The 21562-nt window shown below is 54.0% G+C and overlaps 1 protein-coding gene across 1 annotated transcript in view; it reads left to right on the top strand.

The window, feature by feature from the left end:
* Nucleotides 1-5368: 5368 nt before the first annotated feature.
* LOC144951891 (anoctamin-1-like) overlaps nt 5369-21562 on the top strand; it is a 48611-nt gene continuing 32417 nt past the window's right edge. Inside the window, exons 1-3 of the mRNA XM_078882237.1 lie at nt 5369-5432; nt 5524-5879; nt 20966-21064. Of these exons, the coding sequence (XP_078738363.1) occupies nt 5369-5432; nt 5524-5879; nt 20966-21064 (519 nt within the window). The remainder of the gene's footprint in view (nt 5433-5523; nt 5880-20965; nt 21065-21562) is intronic.

Genomic DNA, 21562 nt, shown 5'->3' with positions numbered 1-21562 from the left:
CCGTCTCTCTGCTTGGTGGAGCCCTCCTTAATGGAACACGTGCGGCCCGTGGTCAAGCATTCAAGTCTGGCCCTGCCTACGGTCCATCCTGGGTTTAAACCAGCCTGGATTTGTGCGAGGAGCTCCATAGGTCCTTGATACGTCTGTGACGAGGTGGTCGTGCGATGGCGAGCATGCCGCTCCCCATAAACTCTGCAACCAAAGTTCAATTCCAGGCCACGGCCGACAATGGGTAGTTAATGTCTGAGAAAGTTTCCGGGTCTCCCCAAGGTCAAGTCGCCCTTGATTGAGTAGCTGGTGTGGTGTAAAAACATCGGCACAGGGGAGGTCAATGTTTGACCTGCATCCCACTGGGATTTTTGCACACAGCGTTGGTGTACGGTGCTTTTTCTGCAATATTTTTCTGTCTTTTCTTGGATTTTCTGTTTGCATTCAGTCACATAGTCACTTTAAGATGTTTTTGTGTTCATGTTTTTGTTTTTTGTTTGTTGCGGTTGCACCCGATTCAAGAGCCGAATGGCTCACAGGGCTACACCTGATAAATTAACTTGAATGCAGCCAGGCGTGGTGCTGAGCACCCACCCCCTCGTGCGCTGTGCGGCACTCAATCGCTGCTGCTGCTGCTGCACCGCTAACAGCTCTCGCCCCACACAAAAAGGTCTCGCTGAGGCTAATACGCAAGGGATCTTTGTCCTGTGCCTCTGCCCACGTGTCTGGGTGTGGGGTCTGTCTTGAATCTATCAACTCGAAGCGTCCATCAACAACACTGTGTCCTTAAACGGAGAACTATAATGGGCGACGTTTCGGGCGATGGCCCTTCATAAGCACACCAAGAAGGGCCATTGCCTGAAACGTCGTCTCCCGTACGCTAATCTATTTAAGGGCCACACAATGTTCTTGACGAGCGCGTTGAGGTTGTATGAATTTATATTTATGGAATTCCATATTCTTTGGGTCTTTCGGTAAAGTCACGTAGATGGGTTCAAAGAAAATAACAAACAAAAAAACGACACTATATAATTCCAGTTTAGTCACCTCCATGCGTTTGAGCCGCGACCTCATTGGCATGGGTTCGAGTCCCCGGCACGTCGCGATTCAGCAGAGCCACGGCACTCGGTGAGTCGCCGTCGCCACATTAGTCGACTGATCTGGGTACCCCCCCAGTTAGTTCCCCTGTGTAGCCTTGTGTTTGTGTCTTCACGGTGTCGGCAATCACCCTCCCATCAGTGAAACAACCCCATTGCTGAACGGCGACCAGGTCGCGAATCGAACCCAGCTCCCTCTTGGTGTGCGGCACGATACTTGAGAGTCGAGTCTCTTCTCTCCCGTGAGCAGCAAACCTGTTGCAGGGACGCGTTAGGCCCTGCGTCTCTGTACCAGGTGCTGTGTTAGACAAACCTGTGTCTCCGTATCAGGTGCTGCGTCTCTGTACCAGGTGCTGTGTCTCCGTATCAGGTGCTGCGTTAGACAAACCTGTGTCTCCGTATCAGGTGCTGTGTCTCTGTACCAGGTGCTGTGTTAGACAAACCTGTGTCTCCGTATCAGGTGCTGCGTTAGACAAACCTGTGTCTCCGTATCAGGTGCTGCGTTAGACAAACCTGTGTCCTCTATGTCAGGCCCTGTGACGGGGGAGTCAGATCACTCTGAGCCAGGCAGGGGTGAGCCAGGCAGGGGTGAGCCAGGCAGGGGAGCCGGGCAGGGGAGCCGGGCAGGGGAGCCGGGCAGGGGAGCCGGGCAGGGGAGCCGGGCAGGGGAGCCAGGCAGGGGAGCCAGGCAGGGGGGGAGCCAGGGTCTCTCTGTGTCTCTCACTCCCCCTCCGTGTTTTTTCCTTTTAAGTCAAATCTCCCCCGCGGGGGTCACAGAGCCATGTAAAGGCACGCGCTGTGGGTGCGCGGGGAGAGTGTGGGGAGAGTGCGGGGAGGGAGCTGTAAATCACGGGGAGAGTTCCTCTCCTCTCTCGCGATCTCCCCTCTCCGTCTCAACTCAACCTCCCTCTCTATTTGATCTCTATCGCTCCCTACCTCTCCTCTCTCAAGCTGTCTCAAGCTTCGATTTCTGTCTCTCCGCCAAGTCTGTGGCCTTGTCTGTCTCGTCTCTGTATTGTTCCTATTGAACTTTGCTTCGTGTCTCCTCTTTGTCTGTCTCTCAAATGTTTGTTTTCCCGTCTCGGCTCTTCCCATATCTCCCCCCCCCTCCCCAACTCTCCACTCGCTCATCTCTCGCAATTCCTCTCTCCTCTCTCTGCATCTCCTTTACATCGCCGACCTCCCTTCTCTCTCTCTCCTGTGTCTCACTTCTATGGCCAGACTTCTGGGCCACGCTGTATAACAATAATAACAACCCTGTGTCCGGGACCACCCTGCATATCGGCACGAAAGGACCATGAGAGGTGGTGGTGTGGGGGAGAAGGAGGGAGGGAGGAGGAGGCCCTTCGTCCAGGCTGTCGATTCGATTGACTGATGGACCTGTGGGATTGTTGTTTTGCAAGCCGATATCTTGCTGGGATTCGGAAACAATTCGAAATATCCGGATGTGAGTCAGAAAAAGTAAAACAAGAAATGCTGCCCCATCAAGGTTTACACTTTTTTTTTTGGGAGGAATGCCAAAAATGGACACGGTTTGAGTTCACGGTGGAGGAGTTGGCTCTCTGCTCCGAGTGGAGTTCACGTTGTTCTCACGTAGATCGTGGGATGGGACTGAGGGCCGAACGTGCAGGTCGCAGGCCGATTGTACAGCAGCAGCTGCGGGATTTGGCGGAGGTGATGGTGATGATGGTGATGATGGTGATGATGATGATGATGGTGAAGGTGATGGTAGAGATCGTGGATCGGGTGATAGTGTAGGAGGTTAGCGCACAGCACTACGAATCCGGCAACCTGAGTTCGATTCCCACTTTCATGGCCAATATTGGTGATGAACATCTGTAAAGGGTCCTGGACCTCCGCTAGGTCGACTCAGCCTTAAATAAATACCTATCGATACTCTTTGTTTTTTTCGATGAAGTCACGTAGGTATAAAATAAACTAAATGACTTCAACAAAAAAAAATGTTGCTGTGGTTTCCCACCTGATTATGATTGCTTGTGTTGCAATCGAAACGTCGTGATTAAATTTATTTTAAAAATTTCTACCCACGTGACTTTACCGAAAGAACCAAAGAGTATGGATCCCTGCAGTCACGAAAACTTCACATCTCGATTAAATACCTATCGCCCCTATCCCATCCTCTCCTCCTCCGAGTGATGGACTCTCTCTCTCTCCCAGTAGTCCTTTCTCTCTCCCCCCCGAGTTGTCTCTCTCTCGAGGCGACTCGGGGGAACGAGTGGAGACTGTCCAGAAGCAGCGGCGATGTGACCGCGCCAAGCTGACTGTTGTTATTGTTGTTTTATTATTACTTTGACAAAAACACACACACAACGTCTGTGTGTGTGTGTCGTGGGGAGCGGTAGTGTAGCGGTTAGCGCGCTGCGCTATGAACCCGGTGACACGAGTTCGATTCCCACTCACGGCCAACACCAGTGACGATTATCTGAACCGGTCCCGGGCCTCCCCGAGGTCAACTCAGCCTCAAATGAGTACCTGGTGCGGTGTGTAAATATTGCCGCTGGGGAGACAAAGGCGATCGGGCGTGGTGCTGGGCCACCTACCCCCTCGTGTACCGTTCCGGCCTTCATAGGTGCTCGCCAACAGCACTTGCCCCAACAGTCTATTCAAGGCTATACGGGGGATCTTTGTCTGTGTGTGTGGGGGATCGGTAGTGTAGTGGTTAGCGCTACGCTGCGCTACGAAACCGAAAACCCGAGTTAATTTCCTGCTCACAGCCAACACCGGTGACTATTGTCTGAACCGTTTCTGGGCCTTCCCCTAGGTCGACTCAGCCTGAAATTAGTACCTGGTACGGTGTGGTAAACATCGCCACTGGGGCGACAAAGGCGGCCGGGCGTGGTGCTGGCCACCCACCCCCTCGTGTACCCTTCCAGCCTTCACAGGTGCTCGCTAACAGCACTTGCCCCAACAGTCTATTTAGGCAACACGGGGGATCTTTGTCTTTGTTTGTTTGTGTGTCTGTGTATCTGCGTGTATCTCCGCCGTGGCGCTGAGTCTGCAGATCGTATCTGGGGGCTGGGGGGGGAGCGACTCCTCCGGCGTGTGCGGTAAGGGGGGGGAGGGGCTGGTAAACCGGCGTCGTGATCGAGACGGAGGATGCCGCTGGAGGAATCTCCGTGTTGTCGTGGTGGCTTTTTGAGAGCGGCCCGTGGAAGTGGTTATCACAGAGCTCCCTCTGAGATCATCCCTACTTCAAGTGACACTGGTTCACACACACAGAGCAGCAGCCCACGGAAGTGGTTATCACAGAGCTCCCTCTGAGATCATCCCTACTTCAAGTGACACTGGTTCACACACACAGAGCAGCCCACGGAAGTGGTTATCACAGAGCTCCCTCTGAGAGCATCAGTACTTCAAGTGACACTGGTTCACACACACAGAGCAGCAGCCCACGGAAGTGGTTATCACAGAGCTCCCTCTGAGATCATCCCTACTTCAAGTGACACTGGTTCACACACACAGAGCAGCCCACGGAAGTGGTTATCACAGAGCTACCTCTGAGAGCATCAGTACTTCAAGTGACACTGTGTCTCACACACACAGAGCAGCCCACGGAAGGTCGTGGGTTCGATACCGACCCTGACGCCTGCTGTAATTTTGAGTTTGCGTGTCTCTCTCTCTCTCATCATCATCACGAGAGATGTTAACTCCCTCGCCTGTTATACAGCAGGTCGTCGGTTCCATGCCGACCCTGACGCCTGCTGCTGTATATTTGTAGTTAACGTGTCTCTCTTTCTCTCTCATCATCACTGCGGTGGCTAGGAGATGTTAACTACCTCGCCCGGTATACAGGATGGTCGTGGGTTCGATATCGACTTTGTTGCCTGCTGCTGTATATTTGGAGTTTGCGTCTCTCTTTCCGTGTTGGTCGCGTGGATTTTTCTCCGGGTCATCCTCCGATTCACCCCTACCCCCCCCCAACCCCCACATTTAAAAATCAACGTCACGCCACTTCGATGTTTTTGGCTGCTGCTTTGAATCTCCACACGACGACGACGATAATCCGCCGCTCCGTTGGAGCCGTCACTTGGGATGGCCGGGGTCGCTTCTGAACAAGCGCCACGTGGCTCCGTAAGTGGGCGCTTACCCGGCGAGATGAACAAAAAACAGTTTAGCAGCTTGGTTCATTTTGAGTTTGCGTGTTCTCCCCGTGGTCGCGTGGATGTTTCTCCGGGTCCTCCTCCGGTTCCCCCCTCGCCCCCCCTCCCCATGCGGAATCGACCGTCGCGTCCTTTATCGAGCGAGTTCTCCACACCGTGACGATGACGACGACGGCGGCCGTGACGACCTCAGCCGCCGCTCTGTTGGAGCGACGAGTCGAGCTCGGTGTGCGGGAGGCGGGGGGCCCCCCTTACCTGGTAACATAAAAGTCACGTTGACCTCCCCCCCACACTCCGCCCCACCAGGTCCTGAACAGCTTCGTGGCGGAGGTGCCCAGCGACCCGAAGCGGCGTCCCTACTTCAGCGACGGCAGGCGGCGCATCGACTTTGTGCTCGCCTACAACTACAAGAAGCGCGGCGGCCTGGGCCCCCAACAACAACGACGACGGCGGCGGCGGCGAAGGCGGCGGCCTCCCCGCCAGCGGCCGCAGGGACGCGAGGCCCCGTCGTCTGCCCGGAGGGGCCGCCGGGGCCGGGGCCGCCGGGGCCACTTCCCGGGAGGAGGAGGCGGCGACGGCCGAGAAGGTGAACGAGGAGGCGAAGCAGAGGAGGAGGGAAGAGTTCGAGAAGAATTTGATGGACACGGGCCTGGAGGTGGAGAAGGACGACGAGGTGAGGTGGAGGGTGAGAGGTGGAGAGAGAGAGGAGGTGGAGAGAGAGAGGTGGAGAGAGAGAGAGGTGGAGAGAGAGAGGTGGAGAGAGGAGGTGGAGAGAGATGGAGGTGGAGAGAGGTGGAGGTGGAGAGAGGTGGAGGTGGAGAGAGGTGGAGGTGGAGAGAGGTGGAGGTGGAGAGAGGTGGAGGTGGAGAGAGGTGGAGGTGGAGAGAGGTGGAGGTGGAGAGAGGTGGAGGTGGAGAGAGGTGGAGGTGGAGAGAGGTGGAGGTGGAGAGAGGTGGAGGTGGAGAGAGGTGGAGGTGGAGAGAGGTGGAGGTGGAGGTGGAGAGAGGTGGAGGTGGAGAGAGGTGGAGGTGGAGAGAGGTGGAGGTGGAGAGAGGTGGAGGTGGAGAGAGGTGGAGGTGGAGAGAGGTGGAGGTGGAGAGAGATGGAGGTGGAGAGAGGTGGAGGTGGAGAGAGGTGGAGGTGGAGAGAGATGGAGGTGGAGAGAGGTGGAGGTGGAGAGAGGTGGAGGTGGAGAGAGATGGAGGTGGGTGGAGGTGGAGAGAGAGAGGTGGAGGTGAAGAGAGAGAGGTGGAGGTGGAGAGAGAGAGGTGGAGGTGAAGAGAGAGAGGTGGAGGTGGAGAGAGAGAGGTGGAGGTGGAGAGAGAGAGGTGGAGGTGAAGAGAGAGAGGTGGAGGTGAAGAGAGAGAGGTGGAGGTGGAGAGAGGTGGAGAGAGGTGGAGGTGGAGAGAGGTGGAGGTGGAGAGAGGTGGAGGTGGAGAGAGATGGAGGTGGAGAGAGGTGGAGGTGGAGAGAGGTGGAGGTGGAGAGAGGTGGAGGTGGAGAGAGGTGGAGGTGGAGAGAGGTGGAGGTGGAGAGAGATGGAGGTGGAGAGAGGTGGAGGTGGAGAGAGGTGGAGGTGGAGAGAGAGAGGTGGAGGTGGAGAGAGGTGGAGAGAGTGAGGGTGGAGGTGGAGAGAGAGAGGTGGAGGTGAAGAGAGAGAGGTGGAGGTGGAGAGAGGTGGAGAGAGGTGGAGGTGTGGAGAGAGGTGGAGGTGGAGAGAGGTGGAGGTGGAGAGAGATGGAGGTGGAGAGAGATGGAGGTGGAGAGAGAGGTGGAGGTGGAGAGAGAGGGTGGAGGTGTTGCGATGGGGGGGGGTCTGTGAGGTTCGCAGTGGCCTTGTGTTGTTGGTGGCGTTTGGGTTGGTACGGATGAGGTGAGATGATGCGACATTCGAGTCGTGTGAGCCTTTCTCTCTTACTAACTCATTCGCCCATCACAGTGGCTGTATGTGAGCATGGTACCTGGGTTCGAGCCCTGGGCAGTATGGGTGTCTATCTCCTCTCTCTCTCTCTGTTCGTGATGGCCATGCCAGACGCGTTGGGTTGATAGGGACGAGCGTGTCCTGGGTTTGTGTGGTGCGTCTCCCGCGTGTTCACTCATCGTTCATTCGGAGCTCTCTCCGTGTCTCTCAGGAGGCTCACAATGGCCATGTCGGAGATGCTGATGCAACGCAGCCGAGATCATGAGTTCCATTCGCTCCTGGGTCTCTCTCGCTCTCTCTATTACGGAGTTGACAATGGGCCCTGTCAGAGGCTATCAGTTTTTATGTGCTCCTGAAGTAGGGTCATTGCCCGTAACGTCGCCTGTTATGTATATATTTCCCTTCCCTTTCTAAGACCAGGCATTGCAGTGTTGTTGTTGTTGACAAAGGCACATGTTGGGTGGTGGTTGTTGTTGTTGACATTGCACATGCTGGGTTGTTGTTGTTTGACAAGGCATGTTGGGTGGTGGTGGTTGTTGCTGACAAGGCATGTTTGGTGGTGGTGGTGGTGGTTGTTGTTGTTGTTGTTGTTAACAAGGCACATGTTGGGTGGTGGTTGTTGTTGACAAAGCACATGTTGGATGGTCGTTGTTGTTGTTGACATTGCACATGCTGGGTTGTTGTTGACAAGGCATGTTTGGTGGTGGTTGTTGTTGTTGTTAACAAGGCACATGTTTGGTGGTGGTTGTTGTTGTTGTTGTTGTCTGCTTGTTCACCACTATCATGTCAGCAGCAGCATCGCCAGATCATTTGAGATGCGATTTCGGCGGTGGTGTTGGTGATGTTGGTGGTGTTGGTGGTGTTGGTGGTGTTGGTGGTGTTGGTGATGTTGGTGGTGTTGGTGGTGTTGGTGGTGTTGGTGATGTTGGTGGTGTTGGTGGTGTTGGTGGTGTTGGTGATGTTGGTGGTGTTGGTGATGTTGGTGTGTTGGTGGTGTTGGTGATGTTGTGGTGTTGGTGGTGTTGGTGGTGTTGGTGATGTTGGTGTGTTGGTGGTGTTGGTGGTGTTGGTGGTGTGGTGGTGTTGGTGGTGTTGGTGGTGTTGGTGATGTTGGTGGTGTTGGTGGTGTTGGTGGTGTTGGTGGTGTTGGTGGTGTTGGTGGTGTTGGTGATGTTGGTGGTGTTGGTGGTGTTGGTGATGTTGGTGGTGTTGGTGGTGTTGGTGATGTTGGTGGTGTTGGTGGTGTTGGTGATGTTGGTGGTGTTGGTGTGTTGGTGGTGTTGGTGATGTTGGTGGTGTTGGTGATGTTGGTGGTGTTGGTGGTGTTGGTGATGTTGGTGGTGTTGGTGGTGTTGGTGGTGTTGGTGATGTTGGTGGTGTTGGTGGTGTTGGTGGTGTTGGTGGTGTTGGTGGTGTTGGTGATGTTGGTGATGTTGGTGATGTTGGTGGTGTTGGTGGTGTTGGTGGTGTTGGTGATGTTGGTGGTGTTGGTGGTGTTGGTGATGTTGGTGATGTTGTGATGTTGGTGGTGTTGGTGGTGTTGGTGGTGTGGTGATGTTGGTGATGTTGGTGATGTTGGTGGTGTTGGTGGTGTTGGTGATGTTGGTGATGTTGGTGGTGTTGGTGATGTTGGTGGTGTTGGTGGTGTTGGTGGTGTTGGTGATGTTGGTGATGTTGGTGGTGTTGGTGGTGTTGGTGGTGTTGGTGGTGTTGGTGGTGTTGGTGATGTTGGTGATGTTGGTGTGTTGGTGGTGTTGGTGGTGTTGGTGATGTTGGTGGTGTTGGTGATGTTGGTGGTGTTGGTGGTGTTGGTGGTGTTGGTGGTGTTGGTGGTGTTGGTGGTGCTGGTGGTGTTGGTGATGTTGGTGATGTTGGTGATGTTGGTGATGTTGGTGGTGTTGGTGATGTTGGTGATGTTGGTGGTGTTGGTGGTGCTGGTGGTGCTGGTGGTGTTGGTGGTGTTGGTGGCGTTGGTGGCGTTGGTGGCGTTGGTGATGTTGGTGGTGGTGTTGGTGGTGGTGTTGGTGGTGTTGGTGGTGTTGGTGGTGTTGGTGGTGTTGGTGGTGTTGGTGGTGTTGGTGGTGTTGGTGGCGGTGGTGGCGGTGGCGGTGGTGGTGGCGGTGGGTTTGAGCGGCGAGAGAGAGAGTGGTGCAGGCGGTGTAACTGCACCGGGGAGGAGCCCCCCGTGAGTGAGAAGGGGGAGGGGGGCAGGCGCTGGTCTACACCGAGTTATTTATTTATTTGTTCTTCTCTCTATCTCGGTGGGGGGGGGGGGGGTCAAGACCAGGTTTGTTTGCTGCGATAGGTTTTCACACAAACTGAACTTTTATTTAATATTTTACCAGGTAAGGGTCACTGAGCTAAAAAGTTATTTTTCCGAAGCAACTTGGCGATCACAAATCATCGCTGAGTCGCATCCTCTCTCTCTCTCTCTCTCTCTGAGTCGTCCCTTCTCTCTGAGTCGTCCCTTCTCTCTTTCTCTCTCTCCGAGTGATCCCCCCCCCCCTCTCTCTCTTTTTTACGATCAGAGAAAACAAGAAGATGCTCGGTTTAGTCGGCACTTTGCTCCGTTTATTTAAGATTTTTTTTTTCATTGCTTTGCTTTACGTGCTCCCCCCCCCCCCCCCCCCCGTTTTAAATGAAATATTTTACGTGTTTCTTCATTGTGCACCAAAATCAATCTGTGCTACTTCTTCGTAGACACAAACATCAAGACTAAGAAGCACGCTCGCTCCTCCTCCTTACACTTTCCCCTCTCTCTCTACCCCCTCTCTCTCTCTCTACCCCCCTCTCTCTCTCTACCCCCCCCCCTCTCTCTCTACCCCCTCTCTCTATCCCCCCTATCTCTCTACCTCCCCTCTCTCTCTACACTATCTCTCTCTCTCTACCCCCTCTCTCTATCCCCCCCCTCTCTCTACCTCCTCTCTCTACCTCTATGTTCCCCCTGTTTTCTATGTAAAATGTTTTGTAAACTACGACAAGTGCTGCATCTGCACCCAGCCCTTCTCGCAGTCCTACGGCCTCCGACGGTAGCTCACGCAGAACTCCTCCGTCTTGTGCCACCGAGCACACGGCCTCCTCCTCCAGCGCCCGCCGCTCCACGAAGGCCGGCACCGCTCCACGAAGGCCGGCACGGCGTGGGTCTCTCTCTCTGTCGAACTACAAGTTCACGGTCGACCATAAATGATGACCGTATTTCGGCTCGACGACTCGAGGCGTCGTTATTTCATTAAGAATTCACCTCTGACGACTTGACACAGCCCAACCCAGACGATAATTGCCACTGGGACCCTCCCCCTCCCCCCGCGGGCAAGCCCAGCCCGCTCGGCCGAGGTGAGGGCTGTCTGGTTGGGGCCGCAGGCGCCCAGGCGTGGCCCAGGGGCCATTTATTTATTTATCGCTCATCTTGGTTGAGAGATCACCGGCCGGGCGATTTGGATGTTTGGAGTGGTGGCGCAGAGGTTAGCGCAGCGCAACGGCTTTGACGAACCGGGGAGCAGTTCGATTCCCGCACGCGGCCACCACCACCACCACCAACACCACCACTAACACCACTAACACCACTAACACCACCAACACCACCAACACCAATATCAACTCCAACACCAACACCATCAACACCACCACCACCAATACCAGCACCACCCCCAACACCAACATCACCTCCAACAGCAACACCACCAACACCACCAACACCAATACCACCAGCACCACCCCCAACACCAATATTACCTCCAACACCAACACCACCAAGACCACCACCAATACCAGCACCACCCCCAACACCAATATCACCACCACCACCACCAGCTCCCAGTAGCTTCCTAATAAGGGGTGCCATGCTAGCAAGATGTTAATTCCCTCGCCTGGTATGCAGGAGGTTGTGATAATTAACGTTGTTGGTTTAGATCGCGTTATTTATAAATGTGTCGTAACCCTCCACCACCCGACACGGCCAATCATTAAAAAAGTGTCACGTTGACAAAAGACAAATAGTTCACTGCTTTAGCCCACCGGTGTGTTGAAGCGTGAAACCACAACATTTACAGTTTTTGAGTACGACGTTTCGCTGGTAATTGCATCCAGCATCATCGGGCGATTAGCTAAAGCAGTGAACTATTTGTCTTTTGTCAGCGTGACACTTTTTTGCTGATTGACCGTGTCGGGTGGTGGAGGGTTACGACACATTTATAAATAACGCCATCTAACCCAAAAACGTTTATTATGAATAATATTGGTCGCGAAAGCCTGCCACGTGTTAAAAAAGAGGTTGTGAGTTTGATCTCGACTTTGACGCCTGCCGCTGTATAGTTGGAGTTGTTTTGCGTGTCTCTCTCCCCGTGGTCGCGTGGATTTTTCTCTGGGTCCTCCTCCGGGTTTCCCCCCTCCAATTTTAGAATCGATATCGCGCGTTTTGAGTGTTTGGCTGCTAGTAGCTCAAGTGAGCCCTTACCTGGTAAAATACAAAGAGAGTTGAATAGTTCAATCTTGATTTGAAGCTTTCGTGGTAAAGTCACGTAGGTATAAAAATAATCGATCACGACGTTTCGATCGCAACACAAGCAATCGTCATCAGGTGAGCCAACTACAGCAAGAAAACTGCTGCAGTAGGCGAGAGAGCTGCCGTGACACGTGGTCATATAGGAATCGGTGGCAGGGGTGATAGAGAAGGGGCGGCGGGGCAGTTGATTAGTTTTAATATCGAAATGGACACACACAATAATCGGCAGCGATCACAGTTGGAGTCTCTTACATCTGCGCCTTTCTCTCTCGCGCCGTCATCAGCAGGCACGCTCGGCCACCGTTGTGTAACGCCCACTACGAGTTGAAAGTTACGTATAGAATGTTGAACCCCGTGGCAGTCAGGTGATGCAATCCACCGCAGCCAATCACAGGCCAGCCGACGTCCTCTCGACGGCTTTAGCCGAAGGTGTGCGCACACTTTAGCAATGCTACACGGCCTGGTCCATTGGAATCTCTTCTCCCTTTGTTACCCGTACTATCGAGATGATGGGAGAACACCAACAACAACAACAACCGTAAACATACTTCCATACGCCCTTTGCGGCAATCAACCCCCAGGAGGAGGTGTGTGGTGAGATGGCCAAACGCCAAACTCGGCGCGCGCCCGCACGACCCACTATCGCGAGGAATCGTCGAGTCTGCGTGAATCGGCGCGTGTCAAGCTCGCGGCTGATGCATGCGAACAATCGGGCTTTGATCGCAATGTTCACGTCGTCTTCTAAACTGATTGGCAGACGCAATGTCGGTTTTCATTTTGGGTTGGATCGCGTAAGTATATGAACGCGTCGTTAAAGCCGCCGCTGCCACCCGAAACAACCAATCAGCAAGGTTTGTCGGGTGAACAAAACGCTTCGTTTAGCCGCTAGTTCAGCACACCGCTGTGTTGTGGAGTGAATCCTCGACAACATTTGCAGTTCGAGTAGCGTGAAACGGCAGGAGGGTTTCTACACAAATTTGGCTGCCGCCTGATGATGCTGGTTGTAATTACTGACGAAACGTCGTACTCGATTTGTAAATGTTGTGGCTTTGCTCTCCAACACAGCGGCGTGCCGAACTCGTGACAAATTGGCCACTTTCTGTTTACGTGACAACCCTTACTAGTTGGCTGTGTCGGGTCGTGGCGGGTCAAACGACACATTCATATCATCTTGGTTCTTTCGGTAAAGTCACGTAGAAGGGAAATAATAAAATAATAAAACTAAAACATAATAAAATACAATTCTCACGACGTTTCGGCCACAACGCAAGCAGCCGTCCTCAGGTGAAGAACAGGTCTGTCGGAAAGACAGCGTCATTCAGACGCTGTCTTTCAGGCTGCTTGCGTTGTGGCCGAAACGTCGTGAGAATTGTATTTTATTAAGTTTTTTATTATTATTTTATTATTTCCCTTCTACGTGACTTTACCGAAAGAACCAAGAAGATGAATCCCTGCAGTCACGAAAGATTTAAATAGAAAAAGACACATTAATATATTTACGCGATCTAACCCAACAAACCTCTTATGGATGTTGTCCTACACCAGAGCTAGAACCGCCTCCTGCATGGCCTTTCTGTCACCGTTGGTGTTGGACCAGAGACCGACGTCAAAATGCGAACAGCGCAAGGGCAATGCAAATATCGAGGCATTACAGAAGCGCCAGGTTGAGCAGACTCGATGCCTTTGCGATACTGGGTGTCTGTCTATTTGACGTTTGAGCATTTTATAATAATAATAATAAAAAGTGTAGCGCCCATTCTGTCCTAGGATCCCAATGCGCAACGCGTGAAAATCAGGAAACAAAACCAGAACCAGGACCAACCACCCAAACTAAAGAGGGAAGGCCACTTTAAAGAGATGGGTTTTCAAGGCAGACTTAAATATATCTACCGACTCTGCCTGAATTCAAGTGGCGAGGCGTTCCGCAGCTTGGGTGCCACGTTAACAAAAGCAGTGATACCCTAAAGAGCAGCGCTACCCTCGACCCGGGGAGAGTGCTGAGCAGTTGGAGATGTGAAGAGCTCTTCCCTGCATCCAGCTCTATCGGTGACATTTCTCAGGATCTTGTTAGTCCGTGGGTAGCGTTAAGCCATGGGTAGCGTGAGTCCATCGGTAGCGTGAGTCCATGGGTAGCATGAGTCCATGGGCAGGGTTAGTCTGTGGGCAGCGTTAAGCCATGGGTAGCGTGAGTCCATGGGTAGCGTGAGTCCATGAGCAGGGTTAGTCTGTGGGCAGAATTAGTCCATGGGTAGCGTGAGTCCATGGGCAGGGTTAGTCTGTGGGCAGCGTGAATCCGTGGGCAGGGTTAGTCTGCGGGCAGTGCTAGTTAGTCTATGACCACACACACACACAAACACGTCAGAGTGTGTACTCTCGGTTAGCGTTGGTTTAACACCAGGAAAGATATCCGCCGGTTTGACATGCAGTCTCTCATCAGCAGTCGCGCTTGCTTGAATCGAAACTGGTGACCTGTCAGATATTGTAGGCAAGGGCTGGTTTCGACATGCAGTCTCTCATCAGCAGTCGCGCTTGCTTGAATCGAAACTGGTGACCTGTCAGATATTGTAGGCAAGGGCTGGTTTCGACATGCAGTGTCTCATCAGCAGTTGCACTTGCTTAAATCGAAACTGGTGACCTGTCAGATATTGTAGGCAAGGGCTGGTTTCGACATGCAGTCTCTCATCAGCAGTCGCGCTTTCTCAAATTAAGCCTGGTGAGCGTCCATAACGCTCATAATTATTATTATTTGTGTTGTTGTGTTGTGTACGACATCGTTTTGTGTGTCACCTTTTACTTGGCCGAAACACGTGTGGCGCCTTCGTCACAAAGCTGTCCCCTCGCAGTGCCACACCCCGGCACACATCCGTAGGTGCTGCCCGCTAGCACCACGTGGCCCCAGCAGCTTGTGCAGGCGACAACAGAGGGGGGCAGGGGCGGGCACAAGCTTTGTCTTTGCTTTTCCCCGGCGGCTAAGACGTAATAAGTGAATTGGTGCGCGTGGTGGTGGGCGCGGTGGATGGTTTTGTTCTGAGATTCACTCTCGCCCTCCCGCGCCCCGCAGCGGTTGCAGGGTGGTGGCAACGCGCCCTGCCTTGCCCTGCCCCCCGCACACCGCACGGATTCGCGGATACACACCAGCCTCGGTTGTTCTCGGTCCGTGCGAGATCGAGTGGCTGCGTGGTTGGTTGCACGTGTGGGTTGCGGTGTGAGTTGCATGGTTGATTGCGGTGTGGGTTGCGCTGTGGGTTAGTTGCGCTGTGGTTTAGTTGCGCTGTGATTTAGTTGCGGTGTGGGTTAGTTGCGGTGTGAGTTGCATGGTTGATTGCGCTGTGGGTTAGTTGCGGTGTGGGTTGGTTGCAGTGTGGGTTAGTTGCGGTGTGAGTTGCATGGTTGATTGCGCTGTGGGTTAGTTGCGGTGTGAGTTGCATGGTTGATTGCGCTGTGGGTTGGTTGCGGTGTGGGTTAGTTGCGCTGTGGTTTAGTTGCGGTGTGGGTTGTCGACTCGGTTGCCCAGCTGGTTGTTTCATCATTCGTCTCCTCGGTAATGTTCCAGCTCCGCTTGCTCAGTTGATCCGCTCGCTCATTTGCTCCGTAGATTGCTCAGCTTGAGTGCTCCGCTTGCTTGAATGTTCCCCGTTTGGTTCTCCGCTTTGATTGCCGCTTGTTCGGTTGCTATGGCAGTGGGAAGTTTGTGACAAAAACTACCTGAGGGCGAGTCCCAGGCACAGCTGTCCCGGCTGTCAGTACTCCTGGTCAGGGCCCCTCCCAGTGGTTACACGGTCGTCTCACTGCCTTGCGAGTGTCTCGTGGAGAGTCGATGGCTACTCAGGGAGTAAAAACTCCCTCCGTGAAATCGGGAGTGGGCGGTTTTGCGACGCACAGCGCCGCATCCCCGCGGCAGCCCCTGCAGCCAAACTGGTACCAAACGTCGTGCGACGAACTTATTTGGACCTTTCTTCTTGGTTCTTTCGGTAAAGTCACGTAGAATGGAAATAATAAAATAAAATAATAAAAATGAAACATGGACCTCGCCGGCAAGGCCCGAGGGGTGGGGGGGGATCCTGACTCATCGGTAACCCAGGATTCCAGAGAGTAAACCTGCTCGGGCTTCGCGTCCAAACAAGAGGTGCAAGAATGGGGAGAGAGAGAGGGGGCACTTCTCCTCGGCCACCCGATCGTGGCCAAGAAACACGGGGACGGTCGCAGTCGCGGGTCATCGGCTCCATTTTGGATTGGCGTAAACAAAATGGACGCCGCGGGTTGCCATCGTCGGTGGGAAGGGGGTGGTCATTGCTCCCCCAGTGGAGAGCTACCGCCATCCACCTCGAGCTGGGAGCCCCCCCCCCCGGCCAATGAGGTGCTTTCCCACCACGGCTCACCTGCTCCGATGGGTGCTCGGAGCGTATGGTTCATCAGCAGACAGAAGTGGGCTGCTGCTGCTGCAACACGTGCACACACGAAATCAAAACAAAAGGAAAGAAGGGGGACCAGCCCTTCACTTTGTGCTCCATTCAGTTGATTCTAGATTTGAAGCTTTCGTGACTGCAAGGATTCATACTTTTTTCGGTAAAGTTACGTGGGTAAAACAAATAATAATAATCAAATAAAATAATAAAATGATAGAAGTAATAATAGAAATAAAATAATAAATCACGACGTTTCGGGCGCAACACAAGCGTCCGTCATCAGGTGGCACAACCACAGCAAGAAACAATTTGCTGAAGTGGGCAAAAGAGCCGCTGTAACGAGAGGCTATATAGGTAAGAGACGGGGGAGGAGCCAGGGAGGAGAGATGGAGGAGAGATAGATATTATTTGATTTATATCATTATTTCTATAATTTCATTATTTATTTTTACCTACGTGACTTTACCGAAACAACCTAAGAGTGTCCATTCAATTGCTCGATTTTATTTTCAGTTGCTTCCGCGTTTGCTCCCTCACGTGGTTTGGCTGCTTACTCATTCTGTTGCTCACGTTATCCTTTGCTCGGTTGTCTGCTCAGTTGCTCCCTCGCTCGGCGGTTGCTCTTTCAGTTTCCCCGTCCCTCGATCTGCCGGTTGCTTTCCCAAATCGTTCGCTCGGTTGCTCCGTCGATGCTCCATTCCTCAATCTGCCAGTTGCTCACCTGGCTGCTCTGTCTGTTGCCCAGTTGCTCGATCTTGCTGTGGATGCTCGATCTGCCGGTTGACGTACTCGATTTGGATGCCCTGTCGGTTACTCCGTGACCTCGACCTTCCGGTTTTTCTCGGAGTCTCGCTCACTCGGTCGCTTGATCTGCTCGGATGCTCGCTCTGTTACTTGCTATGCTGCTCGCTAGCTGCGCTCATCTCCGCTGAACGCTGTCGTTCCTCTTCCCCCCTCTTCTTGGCTTCCACCCCCACCCCCACCCGCCCCCACCCGCCGCTTGTAGGTAGAGGCCCCCACCTGTGCCAGGGAGTTGCTCATGCGATTGCACGCTAAGTCTATCCTAATGCGCCTCCCACGGATGGACCAAGACCCGGTACGGCTGCGTGAATGTGGGGGGGGAGGGCACTTACCACCCCCCCCGCCCCCCCCCCCCCCCCCAAATCCATTGCCCCCTCCCCACCAAACTTCGTTTCACCAGCACCCCCACCTCCCTCCTCCCCTGCCATCGCCCGACTCATATCGCTGTCGTTTATTTTATTTTTTTTGGCCGCTTTGTTGCCGGGGGTTCGAGTTCCAATCCAGCAGACCGCCCCGGTCAATACTCGGCTGTTGTTGGCGTACTGTTGTATCCGTAAAGAGTTGGCTGCCGCCACAAGCTTCGTAGCCCATCGGATTCCTCCGGAATAAAAAAAAAATCTAATTTCCGATTCTGGTTTCACTCACAGTGGACGCTCACGATCCCCGCAGAGTCATTTCAAACGAGTAGGCCATCGTGTCGCGGCGTGCAAGCGTCGCAGAGCGTGCGAAAAGAGATCGCCGTTTTTAGCTCCGCGTGTGTTGTGTCTGTGACAGAGGAGGGTGACCTCGGCAGCCAATAGCCGCGTTGCGAGCACTCGCCCCGAATTCCAACAGCATACCCCTCAAACGGGCGACGAATTGAATCATTCCCACCCCTGGGTTGTTGAGTTTACAAATCGCTTCCTGGCTATCACCGTCTGCTGCGATTTGGATGTAACCCGCCTTTTATTTCAACGTAACTCTCTCGCTCGTCTGCGTTTCGAAAACGCATTCACGTGAACGCGTTTTTATAGATTTCGAATGGACGTTATCGGTGGATATGATCACGTTTTTTTTCTTCCATCTGCCCAAATCCATTTTACATTTTGATGTTTCCAACCGGACCCCTCGTATCGACACTCGTGTGCGGGCGGTCGAACGCGAGCGGGGTTCGACGCTGCCGGTCCTCATCGGTGCTGACGGCTCCATCGTCCGTGGGCGGTCTCGTGCTTCGCTTTGTGTGCCGCCAACGCTCAGCGTCGCCCGCCTGCCCACCCACCTGCCTGCCCGCCTGCCCCCTGTGACTCTCTCGGCAGGATAGGGGCAGGGATGTCTGAGACGCTGAAAATGTTTGTTCCGGGTTTTGGCAGCGCTCAGAATCCTGGATTCTAATCCAGGTTTTGTGGCCACGCTCAGAATCTTGGATTAAAATCCGGGTTTTGGCCACGCTCAGAATCTTGGATTCCACTCCGGGTTTTGGCAGCGCTCAGAATCCTGGATTATAATCCAGGTTTTGTGGACACGTTCAGAATCCTGGATTCCAATCCGGGTTTTGGTAGCGCTCAGAATCTTGGATTCCAATCCAGGTTTTCGCCTCCCAACCACGATGATGACACGGAATCCAGCGGCCGCCCCGGTTAAATTAACGCCGCCGTAACACCTCGCGTGCCCTTCCACTCACAGCGGACGTTAAAGATGGCCCTGACGTCATTCGCAAAACAACGAGTTGGCCATCGCACGCCGTTTGTGTCGGGGTCCAAATTTGCTAAATTCCAAAATCTCCACCGCCAATGATTCGACTGGGATCACGCACTCGCCAACAGCAGCAGCCTGATGTGCCCGCTCACGAGGTCACGTGCCGAGTCTCTGCTTGTGCCATTGCACAGCTGCCACTGGGCGTGCCCTTACGATGGTGTTGCGATGCAAAGGTGGGGCACGGGCGACTTGTTGTACGCTGCTTTGCATCTCCGCGTGGCTTTCTCCGTCGCTCGCTTTGGTGCTGTGTCTGTGCGCGAGTGCTGTGTGTGCTGTGTCTGTGTGTGCTGTGTCTGTGCGTGAGTGCTGTGTGTGTGTACTGTGTGTGTGCTGTGTCTGTGAGTGGTGTATCTGTGTGTACCGAGTGCTGTGTGTGCGTGTTATGTGATAGGTCGTGTACGAGCACTTGCATCGTGTGCTGTGTTTAGTGTGTGTTGGTGTACTGCTCGTATGTGCTGCTCAGTGTACTTGCATGGTCGTCGAAATCCATCTGAACATCGCCTTCGACGTGGCCGTGCGGATGGCAGTACAGCAATGGATTCTTGAATCCATCTGTGCGGAGCTTTGCGTGTAACCTCCCCCCCCCCCCAAATCTCTCGTATACAGCGCTGTACTGCATGAATTGGCCAAAACGTCCCAATGTGGGCATCGCCCTCCTGCTGAACAAGTCTTGAAACTCGCTGGGACCTTTTCTCTCGAGCTGACGAGCGCTCTCTCGCTGCGCTCTCGCGACCCAGTAAGCGAGCGACGTCGCTCTGCGCCCAGCGTGTTCACAAGTCGCAATCCAGAGCCCCTGGTGTCGTCGGCTGCCACCGTGCGTTGCTGGCGCGGCGTTTAATGCCGCGTGCCCACGGTTCATTGAGTCAGTGTCATGTGGCACGTGCCATATGTGCCATTGCCGTGTTTCATGGCCCACACGGGTCATGTGATCCACGTGGGCCACGTGACAAAGATCTAAATTTGACACTTCGTCATCAACACCGTGGCCTTAGAAGGAAAAAAAAACAGTACGTAACGTGCGACGTTTCGGGCAACGACCCTTGTTCAGAGATGACGTCGACTGTGACATGCTTCGATAAGGCAGTCCCTGTTCCTTCTGGGGACCACGCACGGTTGTTGTTGTTGTTGGTGTTGTTGGTGTTGTTGGTGTTGTTGGTGTTGTTGTTGTCATTGACGAACGCATCGCCCAAGTCTTTGTCGTTTGTCTGCGCTCCGTGCACCGCCGTCACCACCGCCGCCGTCACCACCACCGCCGTCACCACCGCCGTCACCACCACCGCCGTCACCACCGCCGTCACCACCGCCGCCACAGTCGAACCCTTTGCTCGGCACGAGACGGCGTGGGCTACGGATAAACGTCGGCACGCCGAACGTCTTTCTTGGTAGCCGTGCGCCAGCCAACCGTAGCTCGTCGGCACGCGATCGCTTCGCGAGCCCGTCACGTGCCACGCGGGTCGGGCGCGCGTGTCCGCTGGCGAGCGGCGGAGGAATCCTCTAGGTGGGCGATCGGATCTATACTCTTAGGGTTTTTCGTTAAAGTCACGTAGGTAAAAAATTTAATTATTATTTTATTTTGTTTCTATTAATTGTATTTTTTACCTACGTGACTTTACCGAGAAACCCTAAGAGTATGAATCCTTGCAGTCACGAAAGCTTCAAATCTAGGATCGGATCTATCCGGCGGTGATCACTCGCGACGAAAGAATCCCCACGCAATCCCCTTTGCCATTTACTTAATCTGTTCACGTTCGGCTTCAGCCGGGGGGCGCGTGGTTATCGCGTCGTCGGGGCAGGGGGGGGGGGCGTTGAGTTTCAACCTCCCGGCAGCCACTCGGCGATCGCGATTGACCGTGGCTCGCTTTGCCACACCAATGACGCCAAAGCGAACCGCTCCAAAGCGAACCACGCCAAAGCGAACCATGCCAAACCGCCACCAATTCATTTGCCTCCACTGCCGATGTTCACCAAACGGCCGACGGCCGACGGCCACGGGAGTTGTGACACCCGCTGGGACGAACCGTCTCTCTGGCTGGTTCGTGTGGTTGGGGTCAGGGTCTGGCTGGCTAGTGTGGTTGGGGTTAGAGTCAGGGTCTGGCTGGCTAGTGTGGTTGGGGTTCGGGTCAGGGTCTGGCTGGCTAGTGTGGTTAGGGTTCGGGTCAGGGTCTGGCTGGCTAGTGTGGTTGGGGTTAGAGTCAGGGTCTGGCTGGCTAGTGTGGTTAGGGTTCGAGTCAGGGTCTGGCTGGCTAGTGTGGTTGGGGTTGGAGTCTGCCTGGCTAGTGGGCTTAGGGTCCGGGTCTGGGCTATGCCTCAAGGCAGTTGAGTACTCGAGGAATGGTTACCTGCCTGATTAAGTCCACCTCTCACTCTCCACCCCCGCCCCCCCCCCCGCACTGCAGGCGAAGACCCATGGGCAGGCGTTCGTGCGGATCCACGCACCCTGGAACGTGCTGGCGCGAGAAGCGGAATTCCTCAAGATCAAAATGCCCACCAAGAAGGTGTGTGTGTGTGTGTGCGTGTGTGCGCGTAGGTCGACTCGGCCTCAAATGAGTACCTGGTGCGGTGTGTGTGCTGGCCACCCACTCCCTTCTGTGCCGTGCCGGCCTTCATCGGTGCTCGCTAACAGCACTTGCCACAACAGTCGGTAAAGGCTATACAGGGGGTCTTTGTCTTTGTATATTGGGGGAGTGGTGGAGTTCTAGATCCTGAGCAGTGGACTCATGACCAGCTCCGGTTTGGCAGCAGAGATCTCGCTCCAAATCAGTCGACGCTGCTGTGGTGAAGCTACCTGCTGGCCTGTCGCTCCACACGGGATCTTCTGGGATCTTCTCGGCCTTCTGGCTGCGCGTGAAACGTGGGACCCCTTTTAAAGGAACATCTTCATTCGCTTGAAACATTGAGGCTGGGTCTCAGAGAACCTCACAGTGAAGCTCTCCGTGCCGTTTAACTAAACCGTTGAGACAATTGTTTTTATTTTACCAGGTAAGGCCCCGCTG

This window comes from Lampetra fluviatilis, chromosome 64, assembly GCF_964198595.1.
Source record: "Lampetra fluviatilis chromosome 64, kcLamFluv1.1, whole genome shotgun sequence".
In the NCBI taxonomy this organism is placed as follows: Eukaryota; Metazoa; Chordata; class Hyperoartia; order Petromyzontiformes; family Petromyzontidae; genus Lampetra; species Lampetra fluviatilis.
Note: the sequence above shows the minus strand (reverse complement) of the source record. Positions and strands in the feature narration are given on the sequence as shown.